Source organism: Muntiacus reevesi, chromosome 19, assembly GCF_963930625.1.
Source record: "Muntiacus reevesi chromosome 19, mMunRee1.1, whole genome shotgun sequence".
Taxonomy (NCBI): Eukaryota; Metazoa; Chordata; class Mammalia; order Artiodactyla; family Cervidae; genus Muntiacus; species Muntiacus reevesi.
Window position 1 is genome coordinate 12,594,430 of NC_089267.1, and position 23,973 is coordinate 12,618,402.

General features: G+C 41.3%; 1 protein-coding gene across 1 annotated transcript in view; it reads left to right on the forward strand.

Moving 5' to 3' along the window:
• The window catches only part of CD109 (CD109 molecule), a 133,232-nt gene that overhangs the window by 50,806 nt on the left and 58,453 nt on the right, over positions 1-23,973 (forward strand). The window contains exons 6-13 of the mRNA XM_065911293.1: positions 7,032-7,071; positions 9,921-10,005; positions 18,474-18,570; positions 18,837-18,978; positions 19,662-19,771; positions 22,090-22,314; positions 23,115-23,216; positions 23,303-23,365. Coding sequence (XP_065767365.1) covers positions 7,032-7,071; positions 9,921-10,005; positions 18,474-18,570; positions 18,837-18,978; positions 19,662-19,771; positions 22,090-22,314; positions 23,115-23,216; positions 23,303-23,365 — 864 coding nt within the window. The remainder of the gene's footprint in view (positions 1-7,031; positions 7,072-9,920; positions 10,006-18,473; positions 18,571-18,836; positions 18,979-19,661; positions 19,772-22,089; positions 22,315-23,114; positions 23,217-23,302; positions 23,366-23,973) is intronic.

Sequence of the window (23,973 nt, forward strand, 5' to 3'; positions counted from 1 at the left end):
TTCCTAAGGGAGTGCTTTCTCCCTGGAAACAGTGACTGTATTAAAGAAAGCAGAGCTCCAAAGACCTCGATGTTTTCTATTTCTTTTTTTTTTTTTCCTGGAAAGGTGTTTGCTTAGAAGATATGCTGCCCAAGTATTTAAGCCTGCAGGTCAGCTTCTCTCTCTGGTTGCTGGTAGAGTGAATGAGCACAAGCTGTTTCACAAGCTAGAATAAATATTAAAAACTCATTTTGAAGCAGATTGTTGCTTTGGTGGTGCTAATGGTAAAGAACCCACCTGCCAATGCTGGAGACATGAGAGATGAGGGTTCGATCCCTGGGTTGGGAAGATCCCCTGGAGAAGGGCATGGCAACCCACTCCGGTATTCTTGCCTGGAGAATCCCATGGACAGAAAAGTCTGGTGGGCTACAGTTCATGGGGTCACAAAGGGTCGGACACAACTGCTTTGAAAGTGAAGGCAAGTTTAGTAAATGGAACGTTACCTCCTGCAAAAGGTCTAGGGTTGTTTTTTGCTTCCTGTTTTTAGTTTGATTTAGTCAAATTTAGTTGAGTTCAGCTAGATATAGCAGAACAGAATGGAAATAAATTTTAGATTTTGGACCAGGGGTTCAGCAAACCCTGACCTAAAGACCGAGTGAAGCCCAGCAGGTGTTTCTGTTAATAAAGTTTTGTTGGGACACAGCCAGTCTTGTTTGTTTGTCTTGTCTCTGGTTGGGTTGAGAAGTTGTAAGAGGGACCATATGGCTTGCAAAGGCTAATAAAATATTCACTGCTTTGCCTTTTATAGAAACAGTTTGCAAAAACCTTTTCTGGACTAATGAAATGTGGTTATCTTCCTTATCTATGGCATAAATGGCTACCGATTCTCTGAATTATTATTCATTTAAAGTATTTCAGTATCTTCTATATTCTTAATTGTATATTTTGTAAAAATATTTTATAAAAAAATATTAAACTTGTGAAAATTGGTATGGCCTGATTGCCTAATGACCACATGTTGAGAATGCCGAAACTTATTAAACCCCTGGAACAGTAAAATAATTTCCTTCTAGATTTGCATGTCACGTCTTATAAACATCCTGGGAAAACCGCGTCTGGTACAGAGTACACTGTCACCACTCAGTCACTAGATGATTTATTGATTTATTGGAACAATTTAAATGACAATGGAAAGAAGCCTTTTTCTCCCACAGTTTCTTCAGTTTTCTGTGATGAGTGTTTTCTTCCACTCCCAGACGTTCATATTCCTTCCAAATGCGGCACAGAGAGTTAAGGTTACTTCATGGGTCACTTGGCTGATGGCTGTGCCTCCTCAAGGTAGTCTGAAGGCTCTGACTTTCTTGCCGGAGATGCTGCGAGATAACTGAGGCTAATCTGATGAGCCCCCAGTAAGAACCAGCCTGGGGACCAAATTCAGTGTGTTCATTCATTAATATGTACATTCATTCAACAGAGCTTGAAAGGACGCTGAATTAAGTGCAGTACCCCCAGTGGCCTCATAGTCTGTTCCAGGTGATGATCACAAAGCAGATGGTTATAGTATATTAAGTAAAGTGACTGAGTTATACACGGATATTTGGGAGAGAAGGGCATCTAATCCAACCTGGGGAGAGGCGATCAAGAGACTAACTCCAGATAAATGAGTCCAGGACATTAAAAAAAATTATTTATTTTATTTTTGGCTACGCTGAATCTTCATTGCTGAGCACGGGCTTTCTCTAGTTTTTACGCAGCAGGGGCTACTGCGTACTTGTGGTGAGTGGGCTTCTTATTACAGTGGCTTCCCTTGTTGGGAAGCATGGGCCCTAGGGCACATGGGCCTCACTTTTTGTAGCACATGGGCTTAGTTTCCCTGAAGCATATGGAATCTTCCTGGACCAGGGATTGAACTTGTGTCTCCTGCATTACCAGACCAACTTACCTGCCTTCTGAGAAATCTGTATGCAGATCAAGAAGCAACAGTTAGAACTGGACATGAAACAATGAACTGGTTTGAAATTGTCAAAGGAGTACGTCAAGGGTGTATATTGTCACCCTGCCTATTTAACTTATATGCAGAGTACATCATGCAAAATGCCAGATTGGATGAAGCATACGCTGGAATCAAGATTACAGGGAGAAATATCAGTAACCTCAGATAGGCAGATGACACCACCCTTATGGCAGAAAGTGAAGAGGAACTATAGAGCTTCTTGATGAAAGTGAAAGAGGAAAGTGAAAAAATTGGCTTAAAACTCAACATTCAGAAAACTAAGATCATGGCATCCGATCCCATCACTTCATGGCAAATAGATGGGGAAACAAAGGAAACAGTGAGAGACTTTGTTTTCTTGGCCTCCAAAATCACTGCAGATGGTGACTGCAGCCATGAAATTAAAAGACACTTGCTTCTTGGAAGAAAAGCTATGACTAACCTAGACAGCATATTAAAAAGCAGAGACATTACTTTGCCGACAAAGGTCTGTCTAGTCAAAGCTATGGTTTTCCCAGTGGTCATGTATGGATGTAAGAGTTGGACCATAAAGAAAGCTGAGCGCTAAATAATTGATGCTTTTAGACTGTGGTGTTGGAGAAGACTCTTGAGAGTCCCTTGGACTGCAAGGAGACCAAACCAGTCCATCCTAAAGGAAATCAGTCCTGAATATTCATTAGAAGGACTGATGCTGAAGCTCCAGTACTTTGGCTACCTGATGTGAATAACTGACTCAATGGAAAAGATCCTGATGCTGGGAAAGATTGAAGGTGGGAGGAGAAGGGGACAACAGAGGATGGGATGTTTGGATGGCATCGCCGACTCGATGGACATGAGTTTTAACAAGGCTTGGGAGTTGGTGAAGGACAGGGAAGCCTGGTGTGCTGCAATCCATGGGATCGTAAAGGGTAGGACATGACTGAGTGACTGAACTGAACTGAATCCCTGCATTGGCAGCTGGATTTTTAACCACTGAACCACCAAGGAAATCCAGAAGTCCAGAACTTTCTCTTGATCTTTCAGGTGGAGGTGTCCAGAAGATGTATTTGAGTCTAAATCTCCAGCTTGAGATAGAGGTTTAGAAGTGTTTACTGAAAAAAAAAAAAAAGAAAAAAAAGAAGTGTTTACTGTAGAGATGGCAGTTAACACCATGAGAGTTGATGAACTAACTTATGGGAAGAGCATGGGGATCAGGATGGGAAGGACCAACGTTTCAAGATCAGAAAGGACCATTAAGGAAACAAGGAGTGATTCAGAAACAGATTCAAGAGTACCAGGAGAGCAGAAGATGTAACAACGTCTATAGACAGAATGAAGGGGAGGAGACAGTAAACAGAAAGATGGAAAATCCAGGTATTGTCAGGGGTGATTGGTAATGTAGGAGGCAGGAAGGGAGACTTCATTTCAAATGTCATCTAATGTAAGTACTTGTGTTAAATAATTGCCTAAATGTTGGTTTCAAGGCTGTATAAAGGAGGCCCAAATAAATTAATTTTCTACATTTGTCAAAGCTAGCACTTTTATTCAATATAAAACATGTTATTTTGAGAACTTTTTTGTATCAGACACTCTTTTAAGTTGACATGTCAAGGGATAAACTATGAAGGGTAAAAACATGATCCAACATGGACGTGGTCATGAAGGAACTTGCAGCAAGGGAAGCCATGTACCTAAATATTTAGGATACAGGGTAAAAAGTGATGAAGAAGGGCTGAAGTGCAAGGAGGCAGAGAGATTACTTTTATTTTAGTTTCATTTTTTTTTTTTTCAAACTTTAAACTCTTTATTTTGTATTGGGGTGAAACCATTTACTCAGGTTGGGACTTGAACCCACGTGGCTGGGACTCAAACCCAGCCAAAACCCACCGTGACTGGTTTCAGAACCTAATGAAGCTCAGGTTCTTGATGTCTCATCAGAGAAAGAGTTCAGTGAGAGACAAAGTGATAGGTAAGAAGTGGGTTTATTTAGATTCAGAGAGAAGCGCACATCACGGACAGAGTGTGGGCCATCACAGAGGTCGAGTGCTGGCTGTGAAATGTGGGGCGGTTAGTTTTAGGATGAGTGATTTCATATGCTAATGAGTGGGAGGATTATTCCAACTAGTTTTGGGAAGGGGTGGAGGTTTCCAGGGACTGGGCCACCGCCCACTCTTGGTCTTTTGACAGTGCCTGGGAACTGTCATGGCACCTCTGGTTGTGTCATTTAGCTTGCTGATTGAGGGTCAAGGTCTACTTAAGGTCGACTCATCTGCCATCTTGGACTCATTCGATTTTAACCGGGTTGTGTCGTGTCCTTGGGCTATGTCATTCTTTCAAAAGTTGTGCCCTGGCCCTTTTCCTCCTGTTACAGGAGTGCAGCCAATTAACAATGTGGTGGTAGTTTCACGTGCACGGTGAAGGGATTCAGCCACGCACATACATGTATCTGTGTGTTGAGTCGCTTCAGTCGCGTCCAACAGTGTGCTACCCCATGGACTTGCAGCCTCCCCAGCTCCTCTGTCCATGGGATTCTCTAGGCAAGAATACTGGAGTGGGTTGCCCTGCTCTCCTCCAGGGGAGCTTCCCAACCCAGGGATGGAACTGATGTCTTTTATGTCTAACCTGCATTGGTAGGTGGGTTCTTTACCACTAGTGCGACCTGGGAAGCCCATACATATATTCATTCTTCCCTAAAGAAGAATAATGCCAGCCTCCCGTCCAGGCTGGCACATAATTGAGTAAAGTTCCAGGTGCTATACAATAGGTCTTCGTTGGTTATCCATTTTGAATAGAGCAGTGTGTACGTGACCTTCCCAAACTCCCTAACTATCCCTTCCCCTGGCAACCATAAGTTTGTTTTCTAAGTCTGTGAGTCTCCTTCTGTTTTCTAAGTAAGTTAGTTTCTATCATTTCTTTTTAGATTCCACATAGAAGGGATGCCATACGATATTAAAGAGATTACTTTTAGATTGGGGATCCAGGGAATCACATGCTATTTGATCTAGGTCTTGGCAGGTTAGAGGTGGAAGTGTGTGTCAGTCAAGTTAGGGAGCTGAGATCGGAAGCCCAGTGCATGAAAGTCTAGGGTACGGTCTGCCTTGCAGAACTGCTCTGGACTGGGTCTGCTCCATCTTGAGATTGACTCTGATGTTGAGGGCTGTAGTTAACTTTTACAGAGCTTCATGCCATGTTTTACATGGGATACTCACTTGGCATTTGCTGTATGATCTTGATCAGCAGACATCATCATTTTTAAATTGCTTGTTCACAGCCTTACCAGTCATAAAGCAAAAAGTAATTTAAAGACTAGAATTCTTATATTATCAGTAAAATTACAGGTAGATTACCTTCCTGATTTGATTTTTGAGGATAACAAATCAAAACTTATAAATGAATTAAAACCATTGATTTATACCATTCCTATATGTGACATGAAAACACTTTAAGATAGAAGGGACAAATGTGAGATTCCTAAAGACTGATCAACACAGTGTCTTTGGGATCTATAAATGACAGCCTTGAAGCCAAGCTTTAGACAATTATTTTGTTGATGTGTAAGTAGTTTCAGTTGTCTTATACTTTGAAATGAATTGTATCCTGTAAGGACTAAAAAATAATTGCTGGTGTGCACTTTATTTATTAAAATTTTATTTTTTATTGAGGTATAGTTGATTTATACTATCATATTATTGGTTTAGGAGATGTAGAGTTACTTTAGATTAAACAAATAATTATTATTTAAAAAACCAATATGTTATTTATTTGCTTTGGTAAACTTAGGGAATCAGAATTGGAATATACATTTCTTTAGTAGAATTTCTTAACTAATTTGAAGAGGTGCTGTTTAATGTGTTACCTGTGATTAGGAATGGACAGATAGAAATATGAGTTGGGGAGGGTGGTGGGAGAGGGGATCGGGATGGGGAATACATGTAAATCCATGGCTGATTCATGTCAATGTATGGCAAAAACCACTACAATATTGTAAAGTAATTAGCCTCCAACTAATAAAAATAAATGGGAAAAAAAAAAAGAAATATGAGGAGTTGGGGAAAAAAAAGATTTTCTAGGCCAGACGTTTTCTTTTTTGTTGTTGTTGTTTACTTTGGGGAAAGCTCCCTCTGTTTGTTTAAAAAAAGTTTTTTAAACTTTGACTTTGTGTTGGGATATAGCTGATTAACCGTGTTGTCATAGTTTCAGGTGGTCAGGAAAGGGATTCAGCCATACATACGTATGTATCCATTCTCCCCCCAATTCCCCTCCCATCCAGGCTGCCGCATAGCATTGAGCAGAGTTCTAAGTGCTATACAGTAGGTCCTTGTTATCCATTTTAAAACAGCGGTGTGTACATGTCCATCCCAAATCCCTACCTGTCCCTCTGCCCATCCACCGCACCCTGCAACTAGAAGTTCCTCCTCTAAGTCTGTGCGTCTGTTTCTGTTTTGTAAGTAACTTCTTTTGTATCATGTCTTTATAGATCCACAAATAAGGGATGTCACACGCTTTCTTGTTGATCTTGGAAAAAGAAATGATATCTGTTAAAATAGGGTAGAGTATATTGACTTAAGGATTATAGTAGAAAATACTTCAGGCAATTAGGAAGATAAAGGGTATTGGTCCATGATGATTTTGTATCCTTGACTATTTTATATATTTGAATAATGTGTAATTTTATTTTCTTCACTGGTTAGCTTTGATAGAGATATACAAACCAAATTTGAAGTCATTTCTTGTTAGTTTGCCATGCTTCATAAATTATCTGATTTAATTTTGTTCTTATTTCGCAAATGAGGAAAGTCAGGTTAAGCAGTTGGTTTCAGTGACCTGCAGTGAATTAAAGAGACAGGTCACCTTTTTATGTTAGTGGATTGCTAAGAAAAACTCATGAAATTCACAGACTTCATGTTGCAGGTGATTAAAAATAAACTTCTGTAAGTTGAAATAAATTGTTTTGTTCATTAAATAATTATAAATGTAATTTAAAATTTTTTCTAAATATTTTTGTGAGGTGAGTAAACAAATGAAGTAATTAAATAGAAACTCATTTATTTTCTTGTCTTTTTTTTCTTTCTCTCAATAGGACCAGACATATTATCAGTCATTTCAGGTTTCAGAATATGGTAAGAGTTCTTCAACTTATTTTGAAGGAAAATGTATTTGTTCCTTTCCATAGGGAAAAGAAAGATTTCTAGGAGGTATATTATTTAAAGTAAAAACTCCAATGGAGGTAAAGTCCTGATATTTCTTATAGGTCTGAACTTTTTTTATCTGTAAAAGATCATTATAAAGAGTAAAGTGGGAATGAGATTGCCTATAGTCCCATGATCCTACTCTTTTTCTTATGCACAGTTAGCCTGTTTTTGTATTTTGCTGTGATCATAACATATTTAAAATTATTATTATTTTTTAAAGCATAGCCTCAGTGATTTCCTGATTTTTCCACTTTTCACTTGGTCAACACTAGTCAAGACCGGGTTTAACTTGGGTAAATCCTCTTCCTGCAGGTGCCACTTCTGTAATACTGTAGTTGTAAACACGTAGGTGTAGGCAATGTGGGACCCAGCGGTTTTTTGTTGGTGCATAGAGAAGAGGAAAGCTGAGAGTGAGTGCATAGGGTCCCAGTATTAGTTACACTTTGAACAACTGTTCTGAAATTGTACACAAGCTCTTTTGTCTGACTTGTGTTATTTTTTGAGAGGGTGTCTCATTCGGGCATGAGAAATTCTGGAAAGTCATCTGCTTGCACATTTGTGGCTGCGGTCCACGTGTGTCTCACAACATTGTCACAGCTCAGTTTCATGATCAGCTGGAACAGGGAGCAGCAAAGCTTTTTCCTATAAATGGCCAGATAGGAAAACTTTATGCTCTGTGGCTCACATGGCTGTCTTTACTCAACTTTGCCATCACAGCACGCAGCAGCCGTCGGCAATATGTAAGTGAAAGTGGCTGTGATCCAGTACAATTTTATTTATGGATGTGGAAATTTCTATTTCACATGATTTTCACATGTTATGAAATACTCTTCTTGTGATTTTTTCCCCCAACCAATTAGAAACGCACAAACCATTCTTAGCTCATGCTGGTCTTTGTTTGCTGACCTCCGATCTGGAACTGTTTTGCCCAGTTCAGGGGTCACTCAGCACATTGAATGCTTGAAATGTGGCTGATGCAAATGGAGATGTGCTCTAAGCGTGTAAAATACCCAATTTTGAAGATGGTATAAATGAAGAAAAATACCTCCTTAATAATTATTTGTATTGATTACATGTTGCAATGATATTTTGGATATATGAGGTTATATAAAATGTTGCAAAAATTAATTTCACCTGATTTTTTTTTTTCTTTTTAAATGTGGCTGCTGAGCATACGAAATGACACCACGTGGCTCACATTTTATTTCTTTTGCACATGGGAATAAGTCAGAGGTGGCTGTGACTCTCATAGGCTGTTTTTATGTCATGTAGGAGTGGTGCTGGGTGGTTGTATGTTGTTGAAGGAGGTATATCGTGGAGGCAGGATGGATTGCCAACCTGTGATATCTGTGGAGGGGACATTCTGATTTCCTTGTTCTGAGGAGATTCCACCCCTGGGTGACCCCAACTTTTGTGCTGGTGCAGAGTCCTGGCCTGGTCTTGGTCTTGGTCTTGGAGTGTCCGGGCCCTCCAGGGTCCTTAACCTGGAGCTGGAGGCTCTCCTGTTCTGCCGATTCCTTGGTCGTCTTGTTTCGTTTCTTTTACTAATTGTTATGAGATGAATCTATTTCATTGGTCAGTGAAGTTAAAGATGAGAATTATTTCTATAGATTTGTTTAGATTGGTAGGAAATATTTTCTTTTAACTCCAGTGAAGTGCTTTGTATTAAATAATATTACTATTTATGAAATATTTCACAGCTTAATTATACTTGTTGTCGTTGTTGTTGAGTCACTAAGTCATGTCCGACTCTCTGTGTCCCCACGAACTGCGGCACGCCAGGCTTCCCTGTCCTTCACAATCTCCTGGAGTTTGCTCAAACTCATGTCCATTGAGTTGGTGATGCCATCCAACCAGATTGCATTAAATAATACTACTATTTATAAAATATTTCATAGCTGAGTTATATAAAGCCAGCCAAAGTAGGGGTTTCTAGTTTTGGGATTACCTTCAGGAACCAGTACCTGTTGCACAAGAAAAGCATCATTACTTGTAGCCATATCTTAGTAATTAACTAGAAATCCTAGTACACAACTTTCTCTTCATGGGATTCCTTTGGGTTAGACTGTTACCAGATTTGCCTCTGATGGCCTCCAAGGATGCAGGGTCTCTGTGAATGCATGTATGTCAGCATGCAGAAGGAGAGTAAGAGTCAGGATGTGCTTTTAGAAGCCAAATTGGAACACAGTCCTCAGAGGTACCTATTTATCAAATAATATGGGTGACAATTGAATGAAAAAACCGAGTCTTCTAGCACTCAGATGGCTTTGCCTGTAGGGTTCTGGATGCAATTTATTTATTTTTAATTTTTTCTATTAAACTTTTCATTTTGTATTCGAGCTACAGTCAGTTAACAATGTTGTGATAGTTTCAGGTGAGCAGTGAAGGGACTCAGCCATACATGTACACGTATGCATTCTCCCCCAAACTCCTTCTAACCCAGGCTTCCACATAACATTGAGAAGAGTTTCCTGTGCTACACAGTACGTCCTTGTTAGGTATCTGGATCCAGTTTGGATTCTGCCAGTGGGAGGCTTCACAGACATGAACGTCCACAGCAGCCCTCCCCATTCAGTGTTTCGTCACCAGCCTTATGGGGTTTTAGATTTTGAGTGGAGTGAAGTACTTTTATCTATGTGTAAACGTGTGTTTGGAGCCTAACGAATTTAAGTTTAAATAATACCAACTCCTTTAGAACAGTTCTATTCACTAGTTTGTTAAACTGTAAAATGAGAGGAAAATGGACTGTTTAAAATATTCTTGCTTTTCTTTTCCAGTATTACCAAAGTTTGAAGTTGCTTTGCAGACACCATTATATTGTTCTTTAAATTCTAAGAGTTTAAATGGTACTGTCACCGCAAAGTAAGTATCATATTGCTTTTTATGACTATAAACTGTTGTGAAACTGCATGACAGAGAGCTCATTATATACCCCAGAACATGAGTGCAACATGTTGCTTGTTAAAATACCCCAATGGACAGGAAACAAGTGTTTATAATAAATATTTAGGCACGGAACATGTCTGCACAGGTCTTTGCAGCCATTTTCTCTGCTTCTAAGCTGATCCAATCCTAAAATAGTCCCCATAGGCGCGTATCTTTCCAAGACTAGTCAAGAGATTTACCTTATAGATTTTGCAGGATTGAAAAAAAAAAACAAACTTTATTTATCATTCAGCTGACATGGGTTAAGGCAACTTACTCTTTTAAATGCTAATTATTTCCTCTGTCAATAATGGATGTTGAGACTTTGGGGAGGGGATTGGTTCCCTTGGGGCTTCCCTGGTGGCTCAGATGGTAAAGAATCTGCCTGCAATGTGGAAGACCTGGGTTTGATCCCCTGGAGAAGGGAATGGCTACCCACTCCAGTTTCTTGCCTGGAAAAATACATGCACCGAGGAATCTGGCGGGCTACAGTCCATGCGGTCGCAAAGAGTCAGATGTGACTGAGCGACTAACACATTTTTTTCACTCGGTTCCCTTATTGCACTTGGCAGATGCATCAGTAAGTCACATTCATCATCCATTTCAGCATGTGTGCACAGAGACTTCCCGCCCCCCCGCTGTGTAACTTCTGTCTAGTGGCTTCCATGATTTCATGAGTTTGATCCACTGGCTTGAAGAGCACGGCGCTTTGTTTTGCTGAAGCAAAAAGCATGCTCTGGTTTCCAGACCAGTGGCTCTTCAAAGTATAGGGTGAATTTGCCCTCAAGTAAATCCAGCACTGATTTCTTGTAGCATTTAAACATTTTAATTTAGTGTCAAATTTTTTTGTCCCTCCTCATCTCCCAGGGTTTGCAAGGACTTGGCTGGGGCGACACCTGTGACATGGGTCCCTCCTTGGCTACCTGTCAGTGGGCTGGAGTTGGCCTGGGTGGCTAAGGCCTCCTTGGGAGAGCAGCCTATGGGCTGGGGTCCCACCTAACCCTCTGAGGACCTGGGACCTGATGGAGCATTGCAGTATCCTTTCCTGTTCAGTTGTCCCTCCTCTGTGTCACTTGCATCCGCTCTCTCAGACGGGCCCAGTAAACCTCAGCAGACTCCTGGCGTCCTCTGCAGCTCTTTTGGAGAAGTGCTTGCTTTTCCTTCCCAAGAAAGGCTGTGCCATGCAACATTTATTTTGTGTATGTGTGTGTGTGTGTACGTGTTAGTCGCTCAGTTGTGTCCAACTTTTGTGACCCCGTGGACTGTGGCCTGCTAGGCCCCTCTGTCCATGGGATTCTCCAGGCAAGAATAATGGACTGGGTTGCCCTTCCCTTATTGAGAGGATCTTCCTGACCCAGGGATTGAACCCAGGTCTCCTGGATTGGAGTCAGATTCTTTACCCTCTGGGCCACCAGGGTTTAAATTTATGTATTTCATTTTTGATTGTGTTGAGTCTCTATTGCTGCAGGGGGCCTTTCTCTAGTTGTGCGAGCAGGGGCTACCCTTCATTGCGGTGCGTGGGCTTCTCACTGTGGTGGCCTCTTGTTGCAGGGCACAAGGTCTAGGTGCTGGGCTTCAGCACTTGCAGCACACGAATCAGTAGTTGTGGTGCACTTTTGCACGTGGGATCTTCCCGGACCAGGAATCGAACCTGTGTCCCCTGCACTGACAGGCAGATTCTTATCCACCAGACCACCAGGGAAGTCGTAGCATTTGTTTTTGATGTGTCAATGTCTGTACTCAGGTTTGTGAAATTTATTTAGTTTCAGAATTTATTTGTAATAACTGGTAACAACTGTACCCCACGTCACCACTCTCTCCTCACAGTATTTCTCTCTTATTGGGGGTCTGTGGCAGTGGCAAGCATGGGCAGTGAGTTCACATACCAAAACATCTGAGGACTCCTGTTTTAGGTTCTTCTTGCAAACAAATCATGTGAATCCATATGACATAAAGGCAAAAATGTGTCTATGATTTGTATACCAAGCTAGTTCAACTAAGAGGTAGCTTCCAGTGTGAATGTGGGTACTGTGGCTGGATTTATGGTTTAGAAAACACATAAATGCCTACTTTTTCATATTATTATCCTGCTCTTGATCTTAGCTGAAGGTCAATATTCTGTCTGGGTTTTATTTGGAATTCTTTGACTAACACATATAAAACTTAGTGACTGCAAATCCGCATAAACCATCTGTGTGCACATGGGTTAAGTTGAAAGTGGATATCTTCTTTTTTCTGTTTTTGGTTTTCAGGCATGTGCCAGGGATTTAAACACAACTAGTTAAAACAGTGGTTCTTAAACTCTGGTAACTATCTAGAAAATTTATTGTACACTTTTCAGGGAGGGTAAATCCCTTGAAGCCACAACACTAACAGCCTCTTCCTCATGCCAAGCAGAGCCCTGGGGACCTCCGGGCCCAGAGGCCTTTCTGTACCCCATTTCTTGTAGGCAAGATTCCAGCCTCCATGACCTTTCCTGAGTTCCAAAGGGCAGACTTTGGGGGACTTCCCTGGTGGTTAAGAAAACGCCTGCTGACATGTGGGGCATGGGTTTGATTCTGGTCCGAGAAGATTCCACATGCCATGGGCAACTAAGCTCAGTCCCCACACCTGCTGAGCATGCACTCTATAGAGCCTGTGAGCTGTAAGCGCTGAAGCCTTTGAGCTGCAGAGCCCATACTCTGCGACAAGAGAAGCCACCACCATGAGAAACCTGGAAATTAGTCCCCACTCAGAGCAACTCGAGAAAGCCCGGGTGGAGCAACAAAGACCCAGGGCAGCCAAAAATAAATAAATGCAAAGGGCAGATGGGAACAGTTGCGGGGCAGATTCTTTACCATTGAGCCACCAGGGAAGCCTGACTATATAACTGCTTCCTATTCACCAGGGAGAGGGGGGCACAGTTCTTGAGGCGCTAGCCTACTGTGTTCGTCTTTTGTCTGGCAAAGAAGTAAAGCCACTTTTCCCTTTTCCTGCTTACTCTGTCTCCATATTTCTGTTTGACCCCGGTGCACAGAGAGCCAAGGTTCTGGCAGCGTGTTCCTTCAGTGCAGGGATCCTCTGGTGTCAGGTGATGGTGGGTGAACTGTGACCTTACCTGGAATGAAGAGTGCATCATCAAGTAGTCAGGATCTTCCATTTGGTGGGGGTTTTAGTTCTGCACAAGAGCTCAAAGACGAGGTTCTGTGTATCCCTTGAGGCGGGACCAGGACCCTGCCCCGAGGCTGCACTATTGTGTCTTGACTGCTCCTCCCTTGCCTCTGCCATCCTCTCCCTTCCCGGATTAACAGCTGCTTGAACCTGTCCTCTGGAAGGCAGGAAAGGGGACACAGAAAAAGGTTTTTGTGCCCAGGAGCCCCACAGGGTCCCATTCAATTTCAATTGCATTATGTCTAAAACAAAAACCTACCTACCTTGATTAAAAAGTACTTTATTCGCAAAGAAGACTAACCATCATCCGAGCCTTTGGTGAATTGTAATGTGTTTGCAGTAGTGAAATCGAAGATCTCTGATCATAGATCACCACAACAAATGTAATAGTGATGAAAAAGCTTGAAATATTATGAGAATTACCAACATATGTCACAGAGACTTGAAATGAGCAGATGACTTTGGGAAAAGGGCACCAGTAGACTTGAGTATCAAAAGGTGAAAGTGTTAGTCGCTCAGTCAAGTCCGACTCTGTGACCCTATGGATTGTAGCCCACCAGGCTCCTCTGTTTATGGAATTTTTCAGGCAAAAAGAGTGGGTAGCGTTCCCTTTTCCAGGGGATCTTCCTGACCCAGGGGTTGAACCCAGGTCTCCTGCTTTGCAGGTGCATTCTTTACCATCTGGGCCACCAGGGAAGCCCTCGCTTATTGCGAGCTTGCCACAAAAGTTCAGTTGGTAAAAAACACAGTATCTGTCACTTCACAGTATCTGTGAAGTGCAATAAAGCAAAGCACAATAAAATGAGGTCTGCCTATAGTCCATTCCGAGGACTTCCTTCCTTTTACCCCTCCTTCCTTCAGGCTTCAGTTGCCTGGGGGTGTCCATAATGGGGGCCGAGGAAGGTGGCCTGCCCCAGGGCAGCTCAGATCTTATGTGTGAATTCAAATGGGTGGCTCCCGAGATGGCTGAGGAGGCCCTTTGCTTGAGGTCTGTGGATAAACGGTCCTTCTCCACCCCAGCGTTCATGAGTTCTCAGTCAACCCTTGCGTTTCAGGAGGGTCTTATTTTACTCAGATTGTGTATGTAATTTGCAACTTTGCAACAGAGTCAGGAGATCTTTTGACTAGCAAGGTCTTTTACCAGTCTCTAAAAATTGACATAGACCTAATCTATAAATACTGTGTCCTGGAGGAGATGGAGGTGATGACGGTGAAGTTGCCATCATCCTGTGTCTATTGAGAACCCATCTCTCCTTCCTTCAGGCTCATCCTTCCAGTTTGCCTCAAGTCTGGGTCTCCTGTCGGGAGAATCCTGGCCCACTTCGCTTCTTACCTGTGTCTGAATTCTTCCGTTTGGTGTCTTTAACCTTCTGCTATTTCCTGGCATCTTCACTCTGTGTTTAAACGTGTCTGTCATTGAAGGAAGCAAACCCTCTCTGATTATCCTGCCTCCTTCTAGCTGCTGCCCCATCTCTCACCTCTTTGTAGAGTTCCAGCTGCCTGTTTCTGCTTCTTCACATCCTGTTTGTTCTTCAGCCCCCTGGGTCCTACTTTTCTCCTTCACCATGGATGGAAACTGTTTTCACTACGCCACAAAGCCTCCTTCTTGCCTCACCTTGTGGCTGCTTTCTTAGGCTGTTACAAATTTTTGCCCCGCCTTGCAGCACTGATCATTGCTGTCCTCTCATTTTCTTTCTGGCTTTTCTTCTTTTGCTTTGGTTACCCCTTTGAGGCTCTTTGCAGACAATGTCCACATTGAAAACCTTATTCCTTAGAGCTCCATCTTTGGCTCTCTTTTCTATTTTTATGCATTTACTCAGAGTTTTCTTCTCCATGGCCAGAGCTTCTGCTCCTGTTGATAATTTGATGAAACCTGAATCCATACCAGGCTTCCCTGGTGGCTCAGTGGTAAAGAATATGCCTGCTAATGCAGGAGATGCAGGTTTGATACCTGAGTTGGGAAGGTCCCCTGGAGAAGGAAATGGCAGCTCACGCCAGTATTCTTGCCTGGGAAATCCCATGAACAGGAGAGCTTGGTGGGCTCCAGTCCATGGGATCCCAGAGTCCAGCATGACTTAGTGACTAAACAACAACAACAAAATCCGTATCTCCAGCCTTCATTTCTGGCTTGACAGTCAGATCTTTATGTCTCGCTGCTCACTGGACATCGCCCACTGGATGTCCCACAGATACATGAAGCAGGCTGTCTTCCCCAGCCCTGGTTCTCTGCACCCTTCTCCTGGTGGACTGCACCTCCCTCTCTCTAGCTGCCTGGGTCAGCTGTACTCTTCTGACTCCCTCGGTTCACAGCCAGTCAGCATCCAGTGCTGCTGGTTCTGTCTCCTTGTGAAAGTCGCTCAGTCGTGTCCAACTGTTTGCGACTCCATGCACTATACAGTCCATGGAATTCTCCAGGCCAGAACACTGGAGTGGGTAGCCTTTCCCTTCTCCAGGAGATCTTCCCAACCCAGGGATTGAGCCCAGGTCTCCTGTGTTGCAGGCAGATTCTTTACCAGCTGAGCCACAAGGGAAGCTCTCTTTCTCCTTTATATCTCTCAAATAATCCATCCCCTTTTCTCCACTGGCACTTCCTTCACTCAGGCCAGTGTCTCTTTCTTTCTTCAGCTACTGTTGTAGTTTCTTAAAAGTGTTTCCTGCGTCCATTTTGGCGACATTTAATCTTTTCTGTACTTTGCATCCAGACTTCTTCTTGTCTCCTCTTCTTTTCCTTCTCTCTTTCTCCTCCTCCTCTTCTCCCCCAAATCCCTACCACTTCTGCGTTCTTTTTTGACTGAAAAAACAAAGCTAATTCTGTTGCCCTTTTGCATTAAAGTTTTCAGACCATTGCCTTGAGGGTGAAGTTCAGAATTTTTAGTGTTTCTTACCAAGTTCTTTTCTAGTTTCAAGTCTTTTGAAACACCTCGCTCAGCCCCTTATCTCCCCTCTCAAAGTCTCTTCCCGGATTTTACCTGTGCGTCCAAGAATGCACAATGCTTTTTCTGCCCAAGATGACTTTACTTAGGTAATTTCAGTGTGTGGCTTCTTGCCCCCAAGCTTCTGTCCTTAGGCCACGTGGCTCAATCACCTCTTTGAGAGTGGGTCTGTGTCGTGGTTACAGTGCCCGTCATGGAGTGGGCTTCTAATAAACGCCCATTGAAAGAATAAATAGATAAAACAATGTGACTCCTAAGATTTCAGTTTCAAGCTGTGTGTAGCACAGCAGAGGCCTCTATACCTAATCAAAAGCCTCTTATTTTGAGTGAACTAAATTAAGGTGTATGGGCAGTAGTTTTGGTTTTGTCACCAAATTAGGGAGTAAAGAAAAGGACTTGAAATCCAGTTGTCTTTTGTGTGTACTTTGAAAGATGAGTTCTGTTGTCTTACCACTTGGAGAGTTGTTATTAAGTTATAGAAATGATTAGCTCTTACAGTCATCTCTATGAGCGGATGATAACAATTTTGGTTACTTTTGCTTGTGGCCATCTATCCCATCAAAGTATAGTTGATGTGCAGAGGGTTACTGGAAATTTCCTGGATCAGAAGGTTAACATTCTCTTTTAGTTTAAAAATTTTTAGCTGAGATGAATAAAAACCTGTATATGCTTATTAGCTTTGATGTGAACATCTGCTCACTATTCCCACCTCATTAAAATAAATAATAGATTCTTTCTTCTCATCATACTAGGTTTAAGAAGATTGTAAAGAAAATAACATGGCATACATCTAGTTACTTCCATAACGTTTGTGGACAGTAGAACTTCAAAAGTATTGTTTTTATAATCTAAGGCTTATTAAAATGTAGTTATTATATGATGAGTTGAGACATTTGTATCCTGGGAATGACATGGAAAAAATGGTGGGGAGAAATATATGAATTATAATGATAGGTTCACTTGTTTTAGGTATTATTTTGTAAACCTATTGTGCTATGGTTGTTTCCTGAAAAAACAAAAAAAGATCCTTGTTTTGTTAATGATATCATAGAATATCTTTGACTTACTTTTTAAAAGTTAAACTGTTACTTTCTGAATGATTAGTTTATTCCCCAAAGCATCTAGATTCTGTTTAGCACAATAATGTCAGTATCCTTGTTTCATGATTATCATAAAAAAATCAGCTTGGGACTTGGAAAACCAAATCCATGTCACATTTAAATCAAAATTAAAAATATTTGTGTCTGACAATACTTTAAATAATGTATGAATTCTCAGCTCCTTGTACTATCATGTGATATAACTTTTAAAATAATGATGTTCTGGTGTTCTAGTTATGGATTTATTTAATTTTTAACAAGATACAAGCAGAGTTAGGTTTTGAGAACTCTTTTGAGCATTTGAATTTGATGCTGATATTACTATCTGGGGGTTTCCACTAACTTTATTGTTTTTGTTTGGAAGGGTGGTACATTTGAAGATGGACTGTTTTATTTTTTTAAATTTTGGAATATGCTATATTTTGTTATCAGTTTTTGAGTTGAGTTGATCCAGACAAGGGGATGTTTTCTGTGATCCAGATGAGGGATTCAGGAAGCAGGAGTTAACAGTCACATTTTTAGAGTGCAAAATAAAATTAGCTTTCATGTTTGGCTGAGCATTTCGTAATAGAGATGGAAGGAACCCAGGAAACGGATTTACAGAAGGCTTTCTGACAGTAAAATGATTTACCAAAGACTGCCTCTCCTTTACACAAAGAGACTTTCCCTTCGTGAGAGATGATACAGTTAAAAAGTAGAATGCAAATCAGCAAGAGTGATATCTTCTTGACTCAAGAAGATAATTTTGATTATATGGATAATTTGCTCTTATTTTAAATTTTCTTTCAAAAAGTGAATTTTCAATAGCTATGAGCACATTTGGTGCCCTGGTGTGTTGGTCTAATAAACCCTGATGGTTAATATTGAAACATGCAGGAAAAACATTTTAAAATGTTTAAAAGTTGCAAAGTCTCCTGGGCATGCAGTTAATCGGCTGTCCAGACTTCTAAGAATAAAAGATTTTCATAATATTTTAAGAAATCTTTCAACAGGAAACTGTCACTTCCAGTTATGATCAGATTTTCTCCAGGAGGCTGGGTAAAGTGTGTGTGTTGTGAACTGTTTTGAGGTATTGTAGTAAAAAATCTTCCCACTTTGGAGACTTAGTATCAAGAATCACCATTTATTAAGCACATTCCTCTGTTTTAGTTTTAAAAATTTGTAGTAAGAGCATGTTTTTAATATAATTCTTTTAAGTTAGGTCCTGTTTATTATTTTTCAGGTATACATATGGGAAGCCTGTGAAAGGAGACCTAACACTTACATTTTTACCTTTATCCTTCTGGGGTGTGAAGAAAAATATTACAAAAACGTTGAAGGTAACTTTTGCAGATATCTTTTAACCTGTAATGGGAAAAAAAATGTGTACATTCCCCAGAAATAAGATTTTATACCAAATTAACAAAAAGTTGAACATGAGAAAATCAAGAGATTTCTATCATTGAACAAATGAGAATTTGCCTATTTATTAAAGTATTTAAGTGGAAATAGAACCTTTGTATTGTTGTGACTTAGTTTGAATTTTATTTCTCAAATTTGAAGTGCTAAAGTGAAGAATGAAATTGAAAATTTTTTAACAAAACAGATAAATGGATCTGCAAACTTCTCTTTTAATGATGAAGAGATGAAAAAGGTAATGGAGTTTTCGGATGGACCTTCTGAACACATGTACCTGTCTTCTCCTGGGCCAGTAGAAATCTTAGCCACAGTGACAGAATCACTTACAGGTTTGTAGACTTTGAAGCACAGGCGAAGTTCTGTATGATGTGCTGCTCTATCATTTCTTATATAATTAGCATGTTCATTTGAGGGCACTGTTGCCTAAGGATGCTATTTAATGCTGAAATTGTCATGAACATTAGTCTAACTTGCAGAATGTTTTCATAATGAAGGGGAAACTTATTTTCTTTGAACAATAGTGCTTCAACCACCTGTGATAGGTATTCATAATTTTTTCCATCTCTACCGTTTTTTTCCAACCTGAAAACTACATGGAAGGGCTACCTTTTAGCTGACTAACCATCCTCCTTTTATTTTTTTTAAATAATGTCCTCTGAAATCTCACCTCCTCCTAGACCGTGTTCTCTTTTAATAATAAAATAAAGGTTAATTACTTGGATCTTTCTGTTGCTATTTTAATGGCTTTCATCAATCCCCAGAAGTACAAAAAGACTATTCTGTCAGTGGCCTTGGGTGCACATGTCATTGATGGAGGGCTCTACTGGTGCTCAGAAGGGATCCACGAAGGACATAATGTAACTGATGTTCCTTTTTGTGGCCAAGCCAAAGAGGCTTCTGTGCTCTGATATCCTAACGCTTTGGGAAGTAGCTCAGATGGAGAGATGTGGTGGATCGAAGCTGGTGATTATATATTACTTTTACTGTCTAAAGGGTGCAATTTCCAAAACAGGTATCTCAAGAAATGCAAGCTCCAATGTATTTTTCAAGCAGCACGATTACATCATTGAATTTTTTGACTATGCTACTGTCTTGAAGCCATCTCTCAACTTCACAGCCACTGTAAGTTGGCATGTTTAATAATGGTCTAAAGCAGTAAGTTCAGTTTAGTGAAACAGGATGGGAGAGAGTACTTTTAGTGGTTTTCAAAAAAATTTAAGCCCAAAGTAGATAAGTTACTTTTCCCCTTTAGATATATGAGGCACACAGAATTGTTTCCAAATGACCTCTATCTAATTTACTTTTAAAAAGTAGTTTCCAAAATATATTTTATTCAAAGTATTTTAATAAGTAATATATGTTAGATATTTAGAAATTAATGGAAGGGTTTAGATGCTAGTAAAAAAATTTCAATTTCAAAGTTTCAAATTTCAAGTTGATTTTTATGACTAATTTTAGTTCTAGCAAAGATGTAGCATTGGAGATGATCATCTAGTCTGGAAATTCTCCAGTAGTCCAGTGGTTAAAACTCTGCCTTCCAATGTAGGGACGTGGGTTCAATCCTTAACTGGGGAACTAAGGTTCCCCATGCTGCAGGCTGCCCTCAAAAGTTAAAAAATTATCAATTCAGTCTCACTTTTTTGAGAGAATATTGCGTTAACATTTATTGGGCAAGTGAATTTTGACAGTCTGCAAGGCATGCTGCTGGGTGGGGCTTACTGACCTCGGAAGACCCCAGCCCCAGTCCTGGATTCACAGTATTTGTGATGGTGACAAGAGAATACACACATGGCTGTAATTCAAGGCAGGATAAATGTGTCATGAACACACTTCTGTAGGGATTTAAAACTGGCAAACTTTTTCTGCAAAGGGCGAGATAGTAAATATTTTTAGCGCTGCGGGCCACGTGGTCAGTCCCAGCTGTGCGGCTCTGACATTGTAACATGAAAGCAGCCGGAGCCACTTGGTAACCAAGGGAGGGGGCCGTGTTCCAGTGAAACCTTATGTCAGAGAGACTGGATTTGGTCTTCCTGCCTGCCACAGTTTGCTAGCCCCTGGTGTAAAGAGAAAAGGGTCAGTTCCTGTTGAGCAGATCAGGACAAGTTTTTAGAGTTTCCAAATTGGTGACTGTGGAGATTTGGGGGAAAGAATGTGCTCAGAGAGGGTCCTTTCCTGGTTCCTTGGCCTGAACGTCGATCCTTTTCATTTTGTTCAGTATCCTTTTACAATAAACTGGTAATCTAGTGAGAAAAAAAGTTTTAGCTCCTAATTTTAACAATCTTATAATTCAGACAGTTTGAAAGGATAGTTATGAAGAAATCTGCAGAAACTGTCACCCAGGAATCTGCACATGGTAACATCCAAATGATTAGAGGGACAAAGAGAGTTCCGGGAAGAAGAGCTGGCTGGGGGATGGCGTGGGGGTCGTTGAAAGGGGAAGATTTAGGCTCTTGGTTGCAAGAGATCACAGCATTTTCAGTGTTTGAGTGTGTCGTTTGGGAGCAGGCAACAAGATGAGCTGAGATGCAAAGCAAGAGTTTTGGGTGGCAAGTCAGGGTGCAATCAGGTGTCAGTGACTGGACCCAGCTGCGGCTGCAGAGAGCTCATGTCTGGGAGCAGTCAGAGAGGAAACACGAGGTGAAGCTTGGGGATTGCAGAGGGTCCTCCGTGTCCCACGTGCTCCGCGGGGATCGCAGAGGGTTCTCCGTGTCCTACAGTGCTCTACACAGTGAAGAGCTTGGAGCCTCATGAACGTGGGAGGGATGTGGCAAAATCTGGGTTCCAGGGTGACTGGTGGGGTCTGTGTGTGGGAGAAGGGTGGTAGCCCTGGCATGAAGCCATGAGGAGGCCCAGTGGTGGATGTGGCTGGAGAGCTTGTAAAAGACATTTAGGACTTGGTAGGCATCAGATTGGGAAGGTGGGGAGAGGGATGGGCAATGCACACATGTTAAGTATGGGAGAACTGTGATATTAGAACAAGCAGGAAAGCAAGATGGTTTCCCAGTTTTAGATGTGTTAAATTTGAGACAATGGGGTTGTACAGGTAGAAATTTCCTTGAGAGCTTGGAGGTACAGAGTGTGAGTTCCAGAGCTAGGTCAGGATGGCCGCAGGAGTGCTGAGACCTTTGAGGGTAAATGATAATGACGCTTTGGCAAATTCCCATGGTTCCAGAGAGGGAAGGGGAACCAAAGTGGACACTGATACGATGTAGAAACAGAGGTGTGCAGTGAAGGAGGTTGTTGTGGAGCTGTGGAAGGCAAAAAACGTGGAGTGGAGGCTGCCTGGAGAGACCTCTGAACCTGGAAGTTAGAGGACTGCTGATGACTTTTGAGAGTTCAGGTTCCTGGGAACAGCACAGACGGAAACTGGATTCAATTAAACTTAAATCCTTTGCTTCTGTTGTTTACCTGATTTCACAGTGTTTTCTTTTGACAATTAGGTGAAGGTAACCCGTTCTGATGGTCATCAGCTGACTCCTGAAGAAAGAAGAAATAATGTAGTCTTAATGGTGACTCAGAGAAACTATACTGAGTACTGGAGCAGATGGGACACTCGAAATCAGGATGTAGGGGCTGTCCAGATCATAAATCATACTGTCCCCGCAAATGGAATCTTCAAGATCGAATTCCCAATCCTGGATGATTCCAGCGAGCTACAAGTGAAGGTGCCACATGTTTCCCATCATATGTTACTGCAACAACAGCATGAAAATTGAAGTCTGGCGGCGGGCACTCAACTGGTTGGGAGGTGAAAGTGCACAGGAAGTCGACACATAGTTTTACTTAAAAGAGCGGGAAAAGGGATTAAAAGGGATTTAATGGCAGTGGCTGAGTTAGACTTCCTTGTAAATTCATTTTGAAGAGCACAGTAAAATACTGACCGGAAGACATGATGGAGAAGCACCCCCAACTCCCAGTCTAGGTGCTTTCAATCATTTGGAATTGTATTTTGGCAGGAGCTGAAAATGAAAGGGGAATATATGTTTTTACATCCCCCTCCCTCTCTCTGGGTTACTCAGCCCTGCCACAGTGTGGCCTCTCTGAGTTTTCCTCTCCCCAGCGGTGGACTGAGTGAGCTGATTCTGTTTCTTGCTGATAGTTGAGCTCTGTGTTGTGGGGAGAAGAAAGGATTCCTTTTCCTTTTTCTTCTCTCCTCTCACAGTGTGAGAAATCTCTCAAAGGTGTGAGAAGACACCTTTGTTTTAAAAATAAGTTAGGACTGTGTTTTTTCCTCTTAGATGATGATGATGATGAAGACCATCTAGCACATTTTACAGCTATCAGTTTCTTTATCGTTTCTTTAAGCTGTAAAATGATGACGCTCCAATGTCTGGGGAGTATATTGTTTGCTGTGTGAAAAAGGTGAAAGTGAATTTGCCTTTCACTGATTGTCCAGCCAGGTCACATTCCTTATCCTGATGCTTCTGAAGATGAAAGTTTATGGCTCCCTTTTCTTTTGTTATAGGCCTCTTTTCTCGATAGTATAAGTAACATGGCAGTTCATGGTATGTTTAAGTCTCCTAGTAAAACCTACATCCAGCTGAAAGCAAAAGATGAAAATATAAAGGTAAGGCTTGCAATCATGTGTTAATGATAATATAACTGAACTGTCTTGACATTGATATGTATTTATTAATTAAGTTTTTTTCCTAGGTGGGATCACCATTTGAGTTGGTGGTTATTGGCAACAAGCAATTGAAGGAGTTAAGTTACATGGTAATCTCTTTTAAAAAATAATTTTCTTTATTTTTAAATTGATTTTTGACTGTGCTGGATCTTTGTTGCTGTGAGGGCTTTTCTCTAGTTGCAGACAGCAGGGTCTTCTCTTGTTGCTCAGCACAGGCTCTAGGGTGCCCGGACTTCAGTAGTTGCAGCTTATGAGCTCAGTAGTTGCGGCTCCCAGACTCTAGACCACAGGCTCAGTAGTTGTGGTTCACAGGCCTGGTTGCTCCACAGGATGCAGAATGTTTCCCAACCAGGGATCGAACCCATGTTTCCTGCATGGGCAGGTAGATTCTTCACTACTGAGCCACCAGGGAAGCCCTGGTAATTTCTTACATGATCTAAATTTATTATCTATTGTAGAATCGTCTGAAATCGTGTCTATCTTATGTTTAAACTGAACTTACTGATTTTTAAAATTCAGCCTCACACTTAAAAAAAAACATATTTTGCATATCATACATGCACAGGATATAGTATTTATATACATCCTTTCAGACTTTTCTATGTCTAAGTTGCATATAAATTTACTTTTACAGAACTTAACATTTTATTCCTGTTGGTCCTTTAATGGACCGGAACCTGGTGGTCCGGAGAGTAAG